This window comes from Nomascus leucogenys, chromosome 4 (genome assembly GCF_006542625.1).
Source record: "Nomascus leucogenys isolate Asia chromosome 4, Asia_NLE_v1, whole genome shotgun sequence".
In the NCBI taxonomy this organism is placed as follows: domain Eukaryota; kingdom Metazoa; phylum Chordata; class Mammalia; order Primates; family Hylobatidae; genus Nomascus; species Nomascus leucogenys.
The window spans coordinates 58,936,309-58,958,470 of NC_044384.1; the positions used below are offsets into that span (position 1 = coordinate 58,936,309).

The following is a 22,162-nucleotide window of genomic DNA, read 5'->3' on the forward strand; positions in this document are numbered from 1 at the left end:
AGTAATACAGGCAATGCACTCTGTAGATTTTAAGGCAAAGAAGAGCAGAGGATGAATTTTCAAGGTTAGAAGGGAATGGGGAAAATGGAGAATAACCAGTATAGTCAGCATCAACAGAGTAATACAGGCAATGCACTCTGTAGATTTGAAGGCAAAGAAGAGCAGAGGATGAATTTTCAAGGTTAGAAGGGAATGGGGGAAATGGAGAATAAGCAGTATAGTCAGCATCATCTTAATTTGTCCACTGAGAAGTAAATTACTCTAGAAAATACATTTTAGTTGAGTTCTTTCTGTTGTTTATATAGCTCATGTTCTGAGACAGAGGTAAAACAAAATCTTACTTGCCTACATTTCAGAAGGTCCTTTTGGGTTAACAGGAATTTTCTGAAAAATATCCAGAGTAATTATCTGTCCATTCCTAGAGCATTCTTTGAACTTTTTGTCTACTATAGCCTACATTTTTTTTGGCGGTGGGGTGGCACAGAGACATTGCAAGCCTACATATTTTTAACAGAAGAGAGGAAGAGGTAGCAGCCATTTTTAAAAAGCTGATAATGATTCTTTTCTTTCTTCTTGATATATTGACTCTTAAATGTAAGAGAACATGTGGTGAAAAGGGAAAATGAGAAAAAGGTGAAGGAATTATATGAGTACCCATGTGCTGTTAAGTTCATCTTTCTCTTAAATTTTAATCCCAGTAGAGCTGTTTGGCAAGTTATGTATTGCTAACAAGGGCTCAAAAATCTTTGACCTACGTAATAATAAGGAGTTGCTGTAAGTCAGCTCTCACTGTGTTACTTGACTGTAGAGTTAGAAATGCCTTTGGCCTTCAAAAATATTCGAAGGATTCATGTTTTCTTTGGGCTGATTTTGTTCAGTGGTGATTACCATAAGTTTATCAGTGGTTGCTACCTTTATCTTTTGCTCTAATAATATCAGGGGGGATATACTAATTATTTTAACCTAGAACTAAGTATAAAACAACTAATTTAATTTTCCTCGAAAACCTTTTAGCAGAGATGCTAATGAACAACTTTGCAATTGCCAAATACAATGGATAATTTTCAGCCCGTATCTTATTTTTCTTCTTTGCTGTATTTGACACTGACTACTCCCTACTTCTCTGGAACTTCAAACATTTCTAACTCTTCTATGTTCCTATTGTTTCCCTTTTTTTTTTACCTCCCATATTTTTGAATTTTACTTATTTTTCATTCCACTTTTCAGGATCTTCCTCCTCTGCTTACTTTCAATTATTAAACATTTCCCAAAGTTCTGATCTTGGCTCTCTATTCTTTCTCTGTAGGTAATCTCATTCATGTCCAGCTTGCTTGTCTGAGCTCCAGTCCTGAATCTTTCTCTCTCTTCTGTATACTTCTCAGGCATATCAAACTAGGCCAGAGCTAAACTCACTGTTTTCCTGTCCCCATTCCCTCCCTAGCAGTGTGTTGGCTGTCTTTCATAATGGTATTATATCTATTCTAACTTCCAGTCGGTTTGGTCATACATTGTGCTTTCCAATTGATACCTTTATCCATTACTTCCTCGTCATTCCTATAGCCTCTACCTTTTATCAGATCCAGATTCTCTTGTCTGAACTGTTTTGATAGCTTTTTAACTGGTTGCTCTTCTTAGAACTTCACTGCCCTCTAAGCTGTTCATTCACCTTATTATTGTAGTGATGTTTCTGAGGTGCCAGTATTATGTCATTTCTCATTTAAGATGCTTATGGGTTAAAGTCCCCAACTCCAATTTGTGCATACAAAGATCATTACCTTCTTAGGCTTAATATGAGTTGTTTTTCCTATTACATTCTGTGCTCTGCTATAGTACTTGATTTCTTTCCGTTTCCCAAATGTATCATATTTTCTTCTGCCTTTCTACTTTTGGGCTCATTGTTCATTCTAGCTAAAATGCCTTCCTTGTGCCACCTTCTTTGCTTTATCAGATTATCAGTTCTTCTTTTAGGTCTCAACTCAAGGATTATATATTCTTAGCAGAGTTAGAAGTGACCTTTTCTCTCCTTTGGAACACTCTGTAGATATTTTTTTTTATTATTTACCACAGTCTATTGTAATATTTTGTGTATATGTCTTTGGGACATTGTAGGTTCTTTTTTCTCTTCCAATTTAACTTTGCCTCACTATGTAACTATTTCCTTCATGAGAACAGGAACCAAATCTTTTTAATTTTTGTATTTCTAATGGCCTAACGTTTAGTAGATGTTAAGAAAGTGCTTGTTAAATTAATAATAAAAAAATTGAGATAGAAAGAGGTAAGATTAAACTAAATTATTTTCTAAAAATGTTTAAAATATTAACATAGACTTGATATTTTAAATGTCTAAATATTCTTAGTAGAATGAGTTTTTGTTTTTGTTTTAAATTAAAGCAGGAAAGTTTGCAAAAAACAATCTATAAGCTGGAAGAACAGCTGCATAATGAAATGCAGTTAAAAGATGAAATGGAGCAGAAGTGCAGGTGAGAATATACTTCAAGTTTTTCATATTAAATATGAAAATATACTTAAAGCTTTTCATTTTATATACCAAATACTTATTTGAAAGCTTATACCCTGTAAACATCTGAAAGTAGATAGAAAATGAGGATGTAAAGATTACTACTGATAATACATTCATGATGTGTCTCGGCTAGAATTGAGAAGTTGTATTTATGTTGGCTTAGTTATAGATGTATTTTCCTCAGAATATTTAAAGTACATTTGTTCCTGGCAGTCTGTATTCTTTTTTTTTCATTCGTGAAAATAATATATTGTGTGCTTTGTAAAATGTTCCAACTGTGTTTTCATTACAATCATCAGAAAGTAAAGGAGTATTCTTTTTTTCTTTTTTTTTAAGACGGAGTCTCGCTCTGTAGTCCAGGCTGGAGTGCAGTGGCGCGATCTTGGCTCACTGCAAGCTCTGCCTCCTGGGTTCACGCCATTCTCCTGCCTCAGCCTCCTGAGTGGCTGGGGCTACAGGTGCCCACCACCATGCCTGGCTAATTTTTTTTTGTATTTTTAGTAGAGACGGGGTTTCACCGTGTTAGCCAGGATGTTCTCGATCTGCCTGCCTTGGCCTCCAAGAGTGCTGGGATTACAGGCGTGAGCCACCACGCTCAGCCAACAGTCTGTATTCTTAAAAAACTGTAATGCTAACTCATTTATTGCCTGACTTACTGCTTTTTTCTCCTTACGTAGTTAGTTAACTAAAAGGGCAAATTAGGCTGGGCATGGATCACTTGAGGGCAGGAGTTCAAGGCCAGCCAGGCCAACATGGCGAAACCACATCTCTACTGAAAATACAAAAAATTAGCTGGGTACGATGGTGTGCACCTGTAGTCCCTGTTGCTTGGGAGGCTGAGGCATGAGAATTGCTTGAACCCGGGAGGGAGAGGTTTCAGTGAGCCAAGATCACACCATTGCACTCCAGCCTGGGTGACAGAGCAACACTCTGTCTCAAAAAGAAAATAAAGGGGAAATGAGTTTACATTAAATCAGGTGCTTTTTGAAATGTAAAATGTTGAAGATTAAAATATACTAAATTTTTGATGTGGCCATTCTAATTTCCACTGTGGTTCACTAGAGCAGTAACTCAGAGTATTTTTTTCTGTGGGTCTAATTTCAGCATGTTATTGTCATTAGACCCACTGAAAAAATATCTTTGAGTTATGCTCAAGATTAAATTACCTAGCATAATACTGAATTACTTACCAATTATAAGCAATAATTTTTTATAATTATGTTTTTAGTGAATAGTATTGGATAAATGAAATGCAAAGGTAACACGAAAAGCATTCAACAAATAAAATTGGGAACACTGGTAATTTTGTGACAGAGCAGGTGGGGTGGGGGGTTTGGTACGAAACAGGTAAAATTCTCACTTTTAACTATTCCTGATAGATTATATGGTTAAGTGTATAATACAAATTTCTTTTAAAAATGCATTTGAATATAAGCAAATAATTAACTGACCCCAGGATTTGGAAAGAATTTCTAAATATAAAATATGTAAATAAGGGGAAGAACTGGGTGGATACTGTTATATAAATGTTGAGAAGTCTCGACATCCAATTTTTTTTTTTTTTTGAGATGAAGTCTCACTCTTGTCCCCCAGGCTGGAGTGTGATGGCGCGATCTCGGCTCACTGCAACCTCTGCCTCCCAGGTTCAAGTGATTCTCCTGCCTCAGTCCCCCGAGTAGCTGGGATTACAGGCACCTGCCACCATGCCTGGCTAGTTTTGGTATTTTTAGTAGAGTATGTTGGCCAGGCTGGTCTCGAACTCCTGACCTCAGGTGATCCATCCGCCTCGGCCTCCCAAAGTGTTGGGATTACAGGCGTGAGCCACCGTGCCTGGCCCCAAAAAACTTTTAAACAAAATTAAAAGACAAGTGACAAACTGGTAGTAATGGTGAGTAGGGATCAGTTTGAGGAAGTAATAAGAATGGCTGAATTGGCTAATAATCATATGAAAGTGTGTCACCTCAAGGAAATAAAATTGAGATGAAACTTTTAAAAATTATGTATCAAATTGGTAAATAGTTTTTAAAATAAAAACCTAGTGCTGGGGATTGTGGAGTGATATTGACTTGCATTTCTTTATTTTATTTTATTTTTTTTTTTTTTGAGACAGAGTCTCACTCTGTCACCCAGGCTGGAGTGCAGTGCTGTGATCTCAGCTTACTGCAAGCTCCACCTCCCAGGTTCATGGCATTCTCCTGCCTCGGCCTCCTGAGTAGCTGAGACTACAGGTGCCCGCCACCACGCCTGGCTAATTTTTTGAATTCTTTAGTAGAGATGGGGTTTCACCGTGTTAACCAGGATGGTCTCGATCTCCTGGCCTTTTGATCCGCCCACCTCGGCCTTCCAAAGTGCTGGGATTACAGGTGTGAGCCACCGCACACGGCCACTTGCATTTCTTTTTTTTTTTTTTTTTTTTTTTTTTTGAGATGGAGTCTCTCTCTGTCGCCCAGGCTGGAGTGCAGTGGCGCGATCTCGGCTCACTGCAAGCTCCGCCTCCCGGGTTCACGCCATTCTCCTGCCTCAGCCTCTCCGAGTAGCTGGGACTACAGGCACCCGCCACCACGCCCGGCTAATTTTTTGTATTTTTAGTAGAGACGGGGTTTCACCGTGGTCTCGATCTCCTGACCTCGTGATCCGCCCGCCTCGGCCTCCCAAAGTGCTGGGATTACAAGCGTGAGCCACCGTGCCCGGCCAGCACTTGTTTCAATTCTGAGCATAGGCAGCAATTCAGTTATTAGCAGTAGTTGTTAATTTTTATTACCAATAGGAATTATAGATGTTTTCTTATTACAGTTGTTACAGCTATCTCTAAATATCATTTATGCTCATCAACACTTTGAAATTACTGCCACTAGATCTTGTGATTTAATATATTAATAAGGAAGCATATATACTGAATTACACATTTTTTTAAAGTTTATTACTGTATTTCAATATAATTGGCTTCTTTTTTTTTTTTTTTTTTTTTTTTTTTTTGAGATGGAGTCTCACTCTATCACCCAGGCTGGAGTGCAGTAGCATGATCTTGGCTCACTGCAACCTCCGCCTCCCAGGTTCAAGTGATTCTCCTGCCTTGGCCTCCCAAATAGCTGGGATTACAGGTGCCCGCCACCATGCCTCACTAATTTTTTTTTTTTAATTTTTAGTAGAGACGGGGTTTCACCATGTTGGCCAAGCTGGTCTCGAACTCCTGACCTCAGATGATCCACCCGCCTCAGCCTCCCAAAGTGCTGGGATTACAGGCGTGAGCGCAGCCTAATTGTCTTCTTTTAATCATATATAATTTTTGTGCTTCAAAAAATATTTTGAAAAAAGGCCATAGGCTTCACTTGACTGCCAAAGAGATCCATGGCACCAAAAAAGGATACAAAACTCTAGTTAAGTGGAAAAGTAAGGAATGTTAGTGTTTAACACTGGGCAATAGGAAATACGTATATTTCTAATCTGTATTGCTTTTGTTTTTACAGAACCTCAAACATAAAACTAGACAAGATAATGAAAGAATTGGATGAAGAGGTACTTTTTGTTTTCTAATCAGAAGTTTCCTTTTTGAGATTTTTCCCTCTTTCAAATTGTTTCGTTTCCTGAGAAAATTGTATTTGAACTCTGTAGTTTGAAACACAAAACAGAGCCGGAGAATTGTGATGAAAGCCTCACCTTGGAACTGCAGTTTCAAGTGGTACAGATTAGATTATAGTTTAGTTTCCTTTGTACAATTGTATTCTACAGCCGTATTAATTTTAGTACGTAAATTTCAGTTCAGTGGTTCTTGATGGTTGAAATGTGAGAAAGGAGCCAGAGAAGCAAGCGATCAGAAATTGAATCTCAAACTATTTCAGAAAGACAGACAATAAAGAAAAGAGAGAAATACAGTTTAAAATATTTTTAAAAGATTAACACTGACATAATCTCATGTAATCAAATGGAAAATATATTGATTTTAGAATGTTCATCTAAAATCATGGTTATCTGTCAAAATTTTTTTATTATCAGAGAAACAATAACAAGCATTCATAATTCAGATGTTTGTTTGTAAATATGTAATACATTTCCATTCCTCTTAGTCAACTTCTAAGTATATTTCTACTGTGTCTATGAGTCCCATGAAAAGAAATACACTCTCTGTAGTCTTCTCCCAATACATTACTTACTTTGTCCTTTTTTAGGTTTAATCTCTGATAGTTTTTATGCTGTGTTAATTTTTTCTTCCCTTATAGAATGGTATCTGTCAATGGCTTGCTTTCTTTCATGGGTAGCTTTGGATATCTATGAAGATTTAGATAGCATTTACTAACTTGCCTTTGTACTTAACCTTAGCAGTATATATTTGACTCTGAATGTTTAAGGAGTCCTTTTTTGCATATCTTCCACTTATATTTAACTTTTAAAACACAGATAAAATTCAAATGTGCTAGATTTAAGTTACTCATTTTTCCAAATTAGAAGTAGAGAGGGAAATTTGAGGTATGAAATTAAAATAATCTAACTTCTAGGAAGATGGAGTAAGAGTACCTTTTCTGTATTCCTTCCAGTAAGTACAGCTAAAAACCCTAAACATTAAACATAAAACAAACATGAAAAGATTTTGAAAGGTGGAAAGAAGGCAAACCAACCTGGGTTACTTGCATCCTGAGAAACAACACATGAATGAGTCTTCAGGGTTTTCTTTTGGCTGCATGTATCCTAGACAGGGTGCTAGAGAAGCCAGCAACCTCGAAATATCAACAGTCTCAGACAAAGCTCCAAAAAAAGCTAATTTCCTTAGCCTAAAGACCAAAAAAGGAGCAGGCTAGCAAGTCAGGAAACTTAGACTATCACTGCTCTTTTCAGTCAAACACCACGGAAAAATGGTAGCCCCATTCTTTTTTTTTTTTTTTTTTTTTCACTCTTTCGCCCAGGCTGGAGTGCAGTGGCGCGATCTCAGCTCACTGCAAGCTCCACCTCCCGGGTTCACGCCATTCTCCTGCCTCAGCCTCCCGAGTAGCTGGGACTACAGGCGCCCGCCACCATGCCTGGTTAATTTTATATATATATTTTTTTTAGTAGAGATGGGGTTTCACCGTGTTAGCCAGGATGGTATTAATCTCCTGACCTCGTGATTCGCCCACCTCGGCCTCCCAAAGTGCTGGGATTACAGGCGTGAGCCACCGTACCCGGCCAACGGTAGCCCCATTCTTAACATCAAAGGCTGAGTGGGAAGTCTAGATTTCCATCTCCACTATGCTGTAGCACACCCCAACTTCCAATTAGAATAGTGTCAGAGAAGGTCCAGTAAAGGAATTTTCATCTCCTATGGGCAGTAACAAACCTTCTTTCTCTCCCCAGACAGCGTAGCAGTGACCATGTGGGGAATCTACACTTACACTTCCAGCTGGCAGTAAGGGGGTGCCCCTCCCACTGCCTTCTGGGTTGGTATCAAAGAGGCATGGTAGGGAGCCAGAACTTTCCACTGAAAATAACAAGCTCCCCTCCACAATGCAGTGTCATCTGTGGGGGCCACATAAGGAGCAGCCATGGTGCACTCAATGGAGGCCTGGTAGAGTGCCAGAACTCCTGCTTCCACCCAGCAATGATGAGGATCTGCTCCCCTCCCTACCTAAGGTGTCAGTAGAGGCTGAGTGGAAAACCTGGACTTCTGCAAACTCCACCTGGCAGGAAAGAGGCAGCACCCCCTTAGTTTCACCAGAACAATGTCAGAGGAAACCTTCTAAAAGAGATTTTTTTTTTTTTTTTTTTTTTTTGAGATGGAGTCTCGCTCTGTCACCCAGGCTGGAGTGCAGTGGCGCAATCTCGGCTCACTGCAAGCTCCGCCTCCCGGGTTCACGCCATTCTCCTGCCTCAGCCTCTCCGAGTAGCTGGGACTACAGGCGCCTGCCACCATGCCCGGCTAATTTTTTGTATTTTTAGTAGAGACGGGGTTTCACCGTGGTCTCGATCTCCTGACCTCGTAATCCGCCCGTCTCGGCCTCCCAAAGTGCTGGGATTACAAGCGTGAGCCATCGCGCCCGGCCTCTAAAAGAGATTTTAAATAAGATCCAGAATGTTGTAAGATAATGTCCAGGTTTGAATAGCAAACTACTCATCATAATCAGAACTAGGAAAATTTTAACTGGAATGAGAAACAATAATAAACTAATACCAACGCTGAGATGACACAGATGTTAGAATTATCTGACAAGTATTTAAAGGAATCATCATAAATATGTTTCAGTGAGCAACTATAAACATACAAACAAGCAAAAAAATAGTCTCAGAAAGACATAGACAATATAAAATAGAGCCAACCAAAAATTACAATAACTGAAATAAAAGTCTCAATAGATGGTGTCAGCAGCAGAGTGAACAATGCAGAGAAATGAATCAGAGACCTTCAACAAAGAAAAATAGAAATTATCCAGTCTGAATAACAGAGAAAATGATCAGAAAAAAAGTGACAGAGCCTCTGGGACCTGTAGAACTATAACAATAAAGTTCTAACATTTGTGTCACTCGAATTACTAAAGGAGAGGAGAAAGGGGGTGGGACGAAATAATGACAGAAAATTCAACAAATTTGACAAAAGACCTGAACTGACAAAAGACATGAACCACCAAGAAGCTTAGCAAACCACAAAAAGTGTAAACCCAAAGATATCCACACCAAAACACGATAGTCAGATTTCTGAAAATTAATGACAAAAAAATCTTTTTTTATTTTATTTTATTTTATTTTATTTTATTTTATTTTATTTTTTTTTTATTATTATACTTTAGGGTTTTAGGGTACATGTGCACAATGTGCAGGTTTGTTACATATGTATCCATGTGCCATGTTGATTTCCTGCACCCATTAACTCGTCATTTAGCATTAGGTGTATCTCCTAATGCTGTCCCTCCTCCCTCCCCCCACCCCACAACAGTACCTGGAGTGTGATGATCCCCTTCCTGTGTCCATGAGTTCTCATTGTTCAATTCCCACCTATGAGTGAGAACATGCGGTGTTTGGTTTTTTGTCCTTGCGATAGTTTACTGAGAATGATGTTTTCCAGTTTCATCCATGTCCCTACAAAGGACACGAACTCATCATTTTTTATGGCTGCATAGTATTCCATGGTGTATATGTGCCACATTTTCTTAATCCAGTCTCTCGTTGTTGGACATTTGGGTTGGTTCCAACTCTTTGCTATTGTGAATAGTGCCGCAATAAACATATGTGTGCATGTGTCTTTATAGCAGCATGATTTATAGTCCTTTGGGTATATACCCAGTAATGGGATGGCTGGGTCAAATGGTATTTCTAGTTCAAGATCCCTGAGGAATCGCCACACTGACTTCCACAATGGTTGAACTAGTTTACAGTCCTACCAACAGTGTAAAAGTGTTCCTATTTCTCCACATCCTCTCCAGCACCTGTTGTTTCCTGATTTTTTAATGATGGCCATTCTAACTGGTGTGAGATGGTATCTCACTGTGGTTTTGATTTGCATTTCTCTGATGGCCAGTGATGATGAGCATTTCTTCATGTGTTTTTTGGCTGCATAAATGGCTTCTTTTGAGAAGTGTCTGTTCATGTCCTCTGCCCACTTTTTGATGGGGTTGTTTGTTTTTTTCTTGTAAATTTGTTTGAGTTCATTGTAGATTCTGGATATTAGCCCTTTGTCAGATGACTAGGTTGCAAAAATTTTCTCCCATTCTGTAGGTTGCCTGTTCACTCTGATGGTAGTTTCTTTTGCTGTGCAGAAGCTGTTTAGTTTAATGAGATCCCATTTGTCAATTTTGGCTTTTGTTGCCATTGCTTTTGGTGTTTTAGACATGAAGTCCTTTCCCACGCCTATGGCCTGAATGGTATTGCCTAGGTTTTCTTGTAGGATTTTAATGGTTTTAGGTCTAACATATAAGTCTTTAATCCATCTTGAATTAATTTTTGTATAAGGTGTAAGGAAGGGATCCAGTTTCAGCTTTCTACATATGGCTAGCCAGTTTTCCCAGCACCATTTATTAAATAGGGAATCCTTTCCCCATTTCTTGTTTTTGTCAGGTTTGTCAAAGATCAGATAGTTGTAGCTATGCGGCATCATTTCTGAGGGCTCTGTTCTGTTCCATTGATCTATGTCTCTGTTGTGGTACCAGTACCATGCTGTTTTGGTTACTGTAGCCTTGTAGTATAGTTTAAAGTCAGGTAGCGTGATGCCTCCAGCTTTGTTCTTTTGGCTTAGGATTGACTTGGCGATGCGGGCTCTTTTTTGGTTCCATATGAACTTTAAAGTAGTTTTTTCCAATTCTGTGAAGAAAGTCATTGGTAGCTTGATGGGGATGGCATTGAATCTATAAATTACCTTGGGCAGTATGGCCATTTTCACGATATTGATTCTTCCAACCCATGAGCATGGAATGTTCTTCCATTTGTTTGTATCCTCTTTTATTTCATTGAGCAGTGGTTTGTAGTTCTCCTTGAAGAGGTCCTTCACATCCCTTGTAAGTTGGATTCCTAGGTATTTTATTCTCTTTGAAGCAATTGTGAATGGGAGTTCACTCATGATTTGGCTCTCTGTTTGTCTGTGATTGGTGTACAAGAATGCTTGTGATTTTTGTACATTATTTTGTATCCTGAGACTTTGCTGAAGTTGCTAATCAGCTTAAGGAGATTTTGGGCTGAGACAATGGGGTTTTCTAGATATACAATCATGTCATCTGCAAACAGGGACAATTTGACTTCCTCTTTTCCTAATTGAATACCCTTTATTTCCTTCTCCTGCCTGATTGCTCTGGCCAGAACTTCCAGCACTATGTTGAATAGGAGCGGTGAGAGAGGGCATCCCTGTCTTGTGCCAGTTTTCAGAGGGAATGCTTCCAGTTTTTGCCCATTCAGTATGATATTGGCTGTGGGTTTGTCATAGATAGCTCTTATTATTTTGAGATACGTCCCATCAATACCTAATTTATTGAGAGTTTTTAGCATGAAGGGTTGTTGAATTTTGTCAAAGGCCTTTTCTGCATCTATTGAGATATCATGTGGTTTTTGTCTTTGGTTCTGTTTATATGCTGGATTACATTTATTGATTTGCGTATGTTGAACCAGCCTTGCATCCCAGGGATGAAGCCCACTTGATCAAGGTGGATAAGCTTTTTGATGTGCTGCTGGATTCGGTTTGCCAGTATTTTATTGAGGATTTTTGCATCAATGTTCATCAAGGATATTGGTCTGAAATTCTCTTTTTTGGTTAAGTCTCTGCCAGGTTTTGGTATCAGGACGATGCTGGCTTCGTAAAATGTGTTAGGGAGGATTCCCTCTTTTTCTATCGATTGGAATAGTTTCAGAAGGAATGGTACCAGTTCCTCCTTGTACCTCTGGTAGAATTCAGCTGTGAATCCATCAGGTCCTGGACTCTTTTTGGTTGGTAAGCTATTGATTATTGCCACAATTTCAGAACCTGTTATTGGTCTATTCAGAGATTCAACTTCTTCCTGGTTTAGTCTTGGGAGGGTGTATTTGTCGAGGAATTTATCCATTTCTTCTAGATTTTCTAGTTTATTTGCATAGAGGTGTTTGTAGTATTCTCTGATGGTAGATTGTATTTCTGTGGGATCGGTGGTGATATCCCCTTTTTCGTTTTTTATTGCATCTATTTGATTCTTCTCTCTTTTCTTCTTTATTAGTCTTGCTAGTGGTCCATCAATTTTGTTGATCCTTTCAAAAAACCAGCTCCTGGATTCATTAATTTTTTGAAGGGTTTTTTGTGTCTCTATTTCCTTCAGTTCTGCTCTGATTTTAGTTATTTCTAGCCTTCTGCTAGCTTTTGAATGTGTTTGCTCTTGCTTTTCTAGTTCTTTTAATTGTGATGTTAGGGTGTCAATTTTGGATCTTTCCTGCTTTCTCTTGTGGGCATTTAGTGCTATAAATTTCCCTCTACACACTGCTTTGAACGTGTCCCAGAGATTCTGGTATGTTGTGTCTTTGTTCTCATTGGTTTCAAAGAACATCTTTATTTCTGCCTTCATTTCATTATGTACCCAATAGTCATTCAGGAGCAGGTTGTTCAGTTTCCATGTAGTTGAGCGGTTTTGAGTGAGTTTCTTAATCCTGAGTTCTAGTTTGATTGCACTGTGGTCTGAGAGACAGTTTGTTATAATTTCTGTTCTTTTACATTTGCTGAGGAGAGCTTTACTTCCAACTATGTGGTCAATTTTGGAATAGGTGTGGTGTGGTGCTGAAAAAAATGTATATTCTGTTGACTTGGGGTGGAGAGTTCTGTAGATGTCTATTAGGTCCACTTTATGTAGAGCTGAGTTCAATTCCTGAATATCCTTGTGAACTTTCTGTCTCGTTGATCTGTCTAATGCTGACAGTGGGGTGTTAAAATCTCCCATTATTATTGTGTGGGAGTTTAAGTCCCTTTGTAGGTCACTGAGGACTTGCTTTATGAATCTGGGTGCTCCTGTGTTGGGTGCATATATATTTAGGATAGTTAGCTCTTCTTGTTGAATTGATCCCTTTACCATTATGTAATGGCCTTCTTTGTCTCTTTTGATCTTTGTTGGTTTAAAGTCTATTTTATCAGAGACTAGGATTGCAACCCCTGCCTTTTTTTGATTTCCAGTTGCTTGATAGATCTTCCTCCATCCCTTTATTTTGTGTCTATGTGTGTCTCTGCACATGAGATGGGTTTCCTGAATACAGCACACTGATGGGTCCTGACTCCTTATCCAGTTTGCCAGTCTGTGTCTTTTGGTTGGAGCATTTAGCCCATTTACATTTAATGTTAATATTGTTATGTGTGAATCTGATCCTGTCATTATGATGTTAGTTAGTTATTTTGCTCGTTAGTTGCTATAGTTTCTTCCTAGCCTCGATGGTCTTTACAGTTTGGCATGTTTTTGCAGTGGCTGGTGCCGGTTGTTCCTTTCCATGTTTAGTGCTTCCTTCAGGAGCTCTTTTAGGGCAGGCCTGGTGGTGACAAAATCACTCAGCGTTTGCTTATCTGTAAAGTATTTTATTTCTCCTTCACTTATGAAGCTTAGTTTGGCGGGATAGGAAATTCTAGGTTGAAAATTTCTTTAAGAATGGTGAATATCGGCCCCCACTCTCTTCTGGCTTGTAGAGTTTCTGCTGAGATCAGCTGTTAGTCTGATGGGCTTCCCTTTGTGGGTAACCCGACCTTTCTCTCTGGCTGCCCTTAACATTTTTTCCTTCATTTCAACTTTGGTGAATCTGACAATTATGTGTCTTGGAGTTGCCCTTCTCGAGGAGTATCTTTGTGGCGTTCTCTGTATTTCCTGAATCTGAATGCTGGCCTGCCTTGCTAGATTGGGGAAGTTCTCCTGGATAATATCTTGCAGAGTGTTTTCCAACTTGGTTCCATTCTCCCCATCATTTTCAGGTACACCAATCAGACGTAGGTTTGGTCTTTTCACATAGTCCCAAATTTCTTGGAGGCTTTGTTCATTTCTTTTTATTCTTTTTTCTCTAAACTTCCCTTCTCTCTTCATTTCATTCATTTCATCTTCCATCAGCGATACCCTTTCTTCCAGTTGATCGCATCTGCTACTGAGGCTTCTGCAATCTTCACGTAGTTCTCGAAACTTGGCTTTCAGCTCCATCAGCTCCTTTAAGCCCTTCTCTCCATTGGTTATTCTAGTTATCCATTCTTCTAATTTTATTTCAAAGTTTTTAACTTCTTTGCTATTGCTTTGAATTTCCTCTCGTAGCTCAGAGTAGTTTGATCGTCTGAAGCCTTCTCTCAACTCATCAAAGTCATCCTCCATCCAGCTTTGTTCCGTTGCTGGTGAGGAACTGCATTCCTTTGGAGGAGGAGAGGTGCTCTGTTTTTTAGAGTTTCCAGTTTTTGTGCTCTGTTTTTTCTCCATCTTTGTGGTTTTATCTACTTTTTGTCTTTGATGATGGTGATGTACAGATGGGTTTTTGGTGTGGATGTCCTTTCTGTTTGTTAGTTTTCCTTCTACCAGACAGGCCCCTCAGCTGCAGGTCTGTTGGAGTTTACTAGAGGTCCACTCCAGACCCTGTTTGGCTGGGTGTCAGCAGCGTGGCTGCAGAACAGCGGATTTTCGTGAGACCACAAATTCAGCTGTCTGATAGTTCCTCTGAAAGTTTTGTCTCAGAGGAGTACCCGGTTGAATGAGGTGTCAGTCTGTCCCTACTGGGGGGGTGCCTCCCAGTTAGGCTGCTCAGGGGTGAGGGACCCACTTTAGGAGGCAGTCTGTCCGTTCTCAGATCTCCAGCTGCGTGCTGGGAGAACCACTACTCTCTTCAAAGCTGTCAGTCAGACAGGGACAATTAAGTCTGTGGAGGTTTTTGCTGAGTTTTTGTTTGTCTGTGCCCTGCCCCCAGAGGTGGAGCCTACAGAGGCAGGCAGGCCTCCTTGAGCTGTGGTGGGCTCCACCCAGTTGGAGCTTCCTGGCTGCTTTGTTTACCTAAGCAAGCCTGGGCAATGGCGGGTGCCCCTCCCCCAGCCTCGCTGCCGCCTTGCAGCTTGATCTCAGACTGCTGTGCTAGCAATCAGCAAGACTCCGTGGGCATAGGACCCTCCGAGCCAGGTGCGGGACACAATCTCCTAGTGTGCCGTTTTCCAGGCCTGTTGGAAAAGCGCAGTATTAGGATGGGACTGACCCGATATTCCAGGTGCCGTCTGTTTCCCCTTTCTTTGACTAGGAAAGGGAACTCCCTGACCCCTTGCGCTTCCCGAGTGAGGCAATGCCTCGCCCTGCTTCGGCTCGCGCACAGTGCGCTTCACCGACTGTCCTGCACCCACTGTTAGGCACTCCCTAGTGAGATGAAACCGGTACCTCAAGCAGAAATGCAGAAATCACCCGTCTTCTGTGTCGCTGGGGCTGGGAACTGGAGACCGGAGCTGTTCCTATTCGGCCATCTTGGCTCCACCCCAAAAAAATCTTAAATACAGGACACACCTTACCTAGAAAGGAAAGAACAGTGTAAGTGACAGCTGATTTCTTATCAGAAACCATGGAGGCCAGGAGGAAGTGGCATGACTTTTTCAGGTGCTAAAAAAAACCAAACAAAAAAAACCTATCAACCCAGAATTCTGTGTTCAATTAAAACATCCTTCTCAAATGAAAAAGAAAATGACAACATTCTCAGATGAGGAAAAACTAAGATAATGTGTCACCAGCACACCTTCCCTAAAGGAATTGCAAAAGAAAATTCTCTAAACAGAAAGGAAATGATAAAAGAAAGAATCTTGGCCAGGTAGGGTGGCTCACACCTGTAATCCCAACACTTTGGGAGGCTGAGGCGAGCAGATCACTTGACGCCAGAAGTTTAAGACCAGCCTGGCCAACGTGGCAAAACCCCATCTTTACTAAAAATACAAAAAAAATTAGCCAAGTGTGGTAGCGCATACTTGTAATCCTAGCTACTCAGGAGGCTGAGGCTAGAGAATTGCTTGAACCTGGGAGGTGGAGGTTGGAGTGAGCCAAGCGCACCACTGCACTCCAGCCTGGGTGACACAGCAAGACTCTGTCTCCAAAAGAAAAAGGAGGAATTTTGAATTACCAGGAATAAAAAAAGAGTAAAAGATGGGTAAATACATTTTTTTCTCCTCTTGATTTTTTTATAATAGGCAGTTGAAGCAGAAATTATATTGTCTAATACGATTCTTTGTGTATGAGAAAAAATATTTTAGACATCATAAACAGAGAGTAATGGGTCATAAAGAAAGGTAAAGTTTTTAGGTCGAGTGTGATGGCTCATGTCTGTAATCCCAGCACTTTGGGAGGCCAAGGCTGGCGGATTGCGTGAGCCCAGGAGTTCAAGACTAGCCTGAGCAACAAGGCGAAACCCTATCTCAACAAAAAATACAATAATTAGCCAGTGTGGTAGTGCACGCCTGTAGTCCCAGCTACTAGGGAGGCAGAGGTGGGAGGATCACTTGAGTCCAGGAAGTTGAGGCTGCAGTGAGCCATAAGCATACCACTGTACTCCAGCCTGGGTGACAGAGTGAGACCCTTTCTCAAAAATAAATAAGATAAAAATTTTTAAAAGGGAAGATGTTTATACTTTACTCAAACTGGTAAGATGCCAATACCGGTGGAGTGTACTATATATTAAGCTATGCATATACAATGTAATATCTAGGGCAGCCACTGAAAAGGCCTTACAAGGAGATACATTCAAAAACACCATAGGTAAATCAAAAAGAATGCTAAAATAATGTTCAGGTAACCCACAGAAAGACAGGAAAGAAAATGTAGGAATAATAGAGATCAAACAAAAAAACAAAAATGGCAGACTTAACCCTAACATACTACCAGTAATGACATTAAATGGAAATTAAATGGAATACCAATCAAAAGAGGTGGTAGGCGTAGATTTTTTTTAAATCCCCCATTTATATATCTGTCAGAAACTCTTCAAATATAACAACATAGGCAAGTTGAACACCAGAAGATGTGAAGAGAAAACATACAAATGTTGAAAAGAAAGCAGCATATTGGCAATGTTAATACCAATTAAAGTAGACTTCAGAGCAAAGAAAATTACCATAAGCATAGAGGAATATTACATAATGATAAGAGTTAATCCACCAAAAATAAATAAAAATCCTAACTGTACACCAAACAACAGAGCTACAAAATATGTGAAGTAAAAGTTGATAAGACTGAAAGGAGAAATAGATCAATCCATAATTATTGTTGGAGACTTCAGCACCTGTAAGAATCACCAAACACAGGAGAACTCAACCACACTGTCAGCCGTCAGAAGTTGTTCAACATTTACAGAACCCTCTGCTTAACAGCACAATATGCCTTCTTTTCGAGTGCTTAAGGAACACACACCAAGGTAGACCACATCCCAAGCTATAAAACAAACACATTTTAAAGCACTGAAATCATACAGAGTTTCCTGACCATAATGTACAGATGAGAATAAATAACAGAAAAATCTGCAAACACATGGAAAGCAAACAACAAACTTCTAAATAATCCAGAGGTCAAAGAAGTCTCAGTGAAAAAAATACATTGGAGTGTTAATTATGTCTCATAAAACTGTTATGGCTCTTCATCTTTAAAAAATATTTGAACAATGAAGTGAAAACACATCATCAAAATTTGTGAGATGCTGTTAACATAGTGATGAAGGTTAATTTATAGCACTAAATGCTTACCTTAGAAAAGAGGAAAAGTCTAAAATCAATAATTTAAACTCCTACTTCTGGAAACTAAGAAGAGTGAAATAAACCCAAAACAATCAAAAGGAAGGACAAGTAACGATAAGAGTAGAGAACAATGCAGTTAAAAGCAGAAAAACAATAGAGAAAGTCAGTGAAACAAAAAGCTGTGTGAAAAGATCAACAAAATTAACAAACCTCTAGCAAGACTGATAAAGGAAAAAGAGAGGACACAAATTACCAGTATGAGGAATGAAATAGGGCATATACTATAGACCATATAGGTATCAACAGAATCATAAGGAAATACTATTAACAGTTCTAAACACAATTAAGACATTTAGATGAAAGGGACTAACTTCTCAAAAAACAAACTATCACAACTCATACAGTGTGAAATAGGTAATTTCAGTAGCCCTATATAAGTGTTAAGGAAAGAATCCATACTTTTTAAACTTTTTAGATATATGGATGAAAATAAGCATATGAAAAGAGGTTCACATAATTTGTCATTTGGGAAGTGCAAATTAAAACTACCATGAAATATTACTCCATAACCATGAAAAAAAGTAAGTTTTTAAATTATGTCAATAGCAAACTGGCAAGGATATGGAAAAACTAGATCACTTGGACATTGGAGATGGGGATATAAAATGGTACAGACATTCTGGTAAACCAGTTGGCTGTATTCCTGAAAAACTAAACATGTGCCTACTATGTGACCTAGCAATTGTATTCTTGGGCATTTATTCCAGAAAAATGAAAATGTATATTCTCACAAAAACCTGTACACTAATGTTTATAACAGCTCTATTTGTAATAGCCAAAAACTGAAAACAATCAAAATGTCCTACAGTAGGTGAATGGTTGAACAAACTTTGATACATTCGTACCATGGAATACTCAGCCACAAGAAGGAATAAACTATAGATACATAGAATACAGGGATGGATTTTAAGGGCTTTATGTTGAGTTAAAAAAAAAACAAACCTGTCTTGGCCAGGCACAGTGGCTCACGCCTGTAATCCCAGCACTTTGGGAGGCTGAGGCGGGCGGATCATGAGGTCAGGAAATCGAGACCATCCTGGCCAACATGGTGAAACCCCATCTCTACTAAATATACAAAAAAAAAAAAAAAAAAGCCTGTCTCAAAAAGTCATATATTGCATGGTTCCATTTATATAACATTCTCAAAAAGACAAAATTATAGAAATGGAGAACCATTAGTTGCCAGGAGTACAGGTGGTGGGAGAACGGGGATGGGTGTGGCTGTAACTAGTGACTGGAAAGAAATTGTTGTGATGACCAGTTCTGTATATTCATTGTGGTGGTGCTTACATGAACCTACATATGTGATAAAATGAGAGAATCATACACTCCTTATACCAGTGAGAATTTTCTGATTTTGTTATTGTACTGTTGTTATATATAATGTAACTACTGGGGGAAGCTGAGTGGAAGGGCACTTGGGACCTCTCTGTACTATCTTTGCAACTTTCTTCGAATGTATAACTGTCTAAAAATTAACCAAAAGTTAGAATGATAAACTCGTAGAATCAGAAAGACCTTGAATGATTTATGTCCAATTTTTGCTTAAAGATGAGAAAGCCCAGAAACACTATGAAACAGGTTTCCTAATGTGGAGTCTTAAAAAGTAAAGCATCAAAAACAAGATTTACTGATAGTGGTAACTCAGAAAGGTACATTTTTAAGTTGTGAAAATTTGGGTATTTTAGGCTGGGCGTGGTGGCTCATGCCTATAATCCCAGTACTTTGGGAGGCTGAGGCAGGTGGATCACCTGAGGTCAAGAGTTCAAGACCAGCCTGGCCAACATGGCAAAACCCGTCTCTACCAAAAATAGAAAAATTAGCTGGACGCAGTGATGCGTCCCTGTAGTCCCAGCTACTTAGGAGGCTGAGGCATGAGAATCGCTTGAACCCTGGAGGCAGAGGTTGCAGTGAGCCGAGATTGCGCCACTGCACTCCAGCCTGGGCAACAGAGTGAGAATCTGTCTCAAAAAAAAAAGAAAAGAAAAAAAATTTGGTATTTTAATCCTCCTGTCTCCAGTAGTTTCTTTTTCTAAAATAAGAATTTCCTGCCAGGCGCAGTGGCTCACGCCTGTGATCCCAGCACTTTGGGAGGCCAAGGCAGGTGGATCACGAGGTCAGGAGATTGAGACCATCCTGGCTAACATGGTGAAACCCCGTATCTACTAAAAAGTGCAAAAAATTAGCCAGATGTGGTGGTAGGCACCTGTAGTCCCAGCTACTCGGGAGGCTGAGGCAGGAGAATGGCGTGAACCTGGGAGGTGGAGCTTGCAGTGAGCCAAGATAGTGCCACTGCACTGCCGCCTGGGTGACAGAGCCAGACTCCGTCTCAAAAAAAAAAAAAAAAAAAAGTCCTTGATTGCTTTTTAATACACATTGGTGGGTAGATACCTAGAACATCTTAGAAAGATAAGCAAGTTGTTGTTGACAGAGATAGAATTAAGGGAGACATCGAGGAAATGGTGAACTCACTGCACATTCTGTACCATCTGGTAATGTTTGAGCTTCTCATCACTTAATTATCAGATGATCCTTTCATGTTTCATACCTTAAATTTGAGATTGTTAACAAACCAAAATATTGGTAATACAATGTGATTGTCTTAAACTTAGAGAGTGACTTTCAGTCTGAAAAGATTCACAGGGTTGTATTTTAAATTCTTGGAGCCAGAAGTCTCTGAAAATTTTACCTATCAAGTTCAAATAAGCAGATTCTCACTGTCTTCTTAAAAGGCAAGCTACTTAGAAAGTTATATTAGGAGATACTATTTGCTTTTGAAACGGAACATTCATCTTAAGTGCTTGTCTTTTTTTTTTTTTTCTTGTTTTTTGTTTTTAAGAACAAAATACTCCCTTGAATGAATGACGAGAGTATTAATCACAGTGGTAACTTTTATCATTATAATTCCAGGGAAATCAAAGAAGAAATCTAGAATCTACAGTGTCTCAGATTGAGAAGGAGAAAATGTTGCTACAGCATAGAATTAATGAGTACCAAAGAAAAGCCGAACAGGAAAATGAGAAGAGAAGAAATGTAGAAAATGAAGGTAAATTGTCACTGCTTTTGAAAAATGATAGAATTTCTAACACTGTCGTGAGGTTGTCTTTAGTTTAGTGTCCATGATACATACATGAAGCTACAATCCTAAGACACTTTATAAGCTAAATAACCCAGATCTCAAGTTAAATTTATAACATATTAAATTAAATATTAATTAGATTAAATTAAATATTAATTAAATTACATATTAAAGTAAATAGTAAGTAGCATTTAACTAGAGTAGTGATTGTCATCATGGTGTGCATACTGGAATCTCCTGGGAAGCTTTAAAGAGTACTGATGCCTAAATCCCAGCGATTCTAATTTAATTGGTCTAGATATGTGGCCTGAGTATCATTATTTTTTACAAGCCCCCTCGGTACTTCTAACAAGCAGCTGCGTCTAAGAACTTCTAAACCAGAATTTCTTGTGTTTTAATGCCTGTGTTACAAATATATTTAAAATACCTTTCTACATCCATTGATGGAGTGATTTCACTTCCATAAGTTATTTCACATACATACTTATACTGCAAACTGATATATACACAAGGCTATTCATTGTAGCATTGTTTAAAATGACCAAAAAAAAATGCAGTCAATGCTGTATATGAAACATAATGTAATACATATATGAAACATAATGTAATACATATATGAAACATAAAGGTATTCAATGCTGTAATAAATTTTAGTACATCTATATGGTAGAATACTATGTGGCTTATAAAAAATAATAAATAATCTCCTTAAATACAGTTATAAAACAATCTCTAAGATCTTTAAGTGACAAAAACAAAGTACATATTGCTTGTGTTTAAAACAAGAGTACTTGTCTATATATGCTTAAATTAAATATGTATTAGGGAGGAGAGCCAGTTAAGGGAGACTCAGAAGGGGCAAAAATGACTAAATGGAGAAAGGAAGACTTATTCTATATTATCTACCATTTGGTACCTTTTAAATTTTGTATTTTTATTAAGATATTGAATTATCAAGCAATTGAACTATTGAAAAATAAATGATATTAAAACTAGCTTTATAATTACACTAACAGAGTGATCTTATAAAGGGAATAAAGGAGTTTGAGATTTACAACAGTGAGAAGAAATCTGTTTTTGCACTCTGTATTATAAAATAATGTTCTACTTTTTAATGAATTTAAAATGCAAGTACTTCCAAATTGGAATTTGGCTTTGGTAGTGGACCTAATGTAGCTGACTATTATGGCCTAAGACTAAATGTCTTTTTTTAAAAAAGGATTTATATGTTTCCCCTATGAAAATGTTGTAATTTCTATGTATTATTCTTTCATTTTCTAGTTTCTACATTAAAGGATCAGTTGGAAGACTTAAAGAAAGTCAGTCAGAATTCACAGCTTGCTAATGAGAAGCTGTCCCAGTTACAAAAGCAGGTAAGTGTTTCAAATGAGGT

The 22,162-nt window shown here is 38.7% G+C and overlaps 1 protein-coding gene across 2 annotated transcripts in view; it reads left to right on the plus strand.

The window, feature by feature from the left end:
• The window catches only part of ROCK1 (Rho associated coiled-coil containing protein kinase 1), a 178,305-nt gene that overhangs the window by 99,961 nt on the left and 56,182 nt on the right, over nt 1-22,162 (plus strand). For both annotated transcript variants that reach the window (XR_004029649.1, XM_030810668.1), the window contains exons 12-15: nt 2,392-2,480; nt 5,989-6,037; nt 20,601-20,736; nt 22,051-22,142. Coding sequence is in view for 1 of the 2 variants with exons in the window: in XM_030810668.1 (XP_030666528.1) it covers nt 2,392-2,480; nt 5,989-6,037; nt 20,601-20,736; nt 22,051-22,142 (366 nt within the window). In the remaining variant the exon portion in view is untranslated. The remainder of the gene's footprint in view (nt 1-2,391; nt 2,481-5,988; nt 6,038-20,600; nt 20,737-22,050; nt 22,143-22,162) is intronic.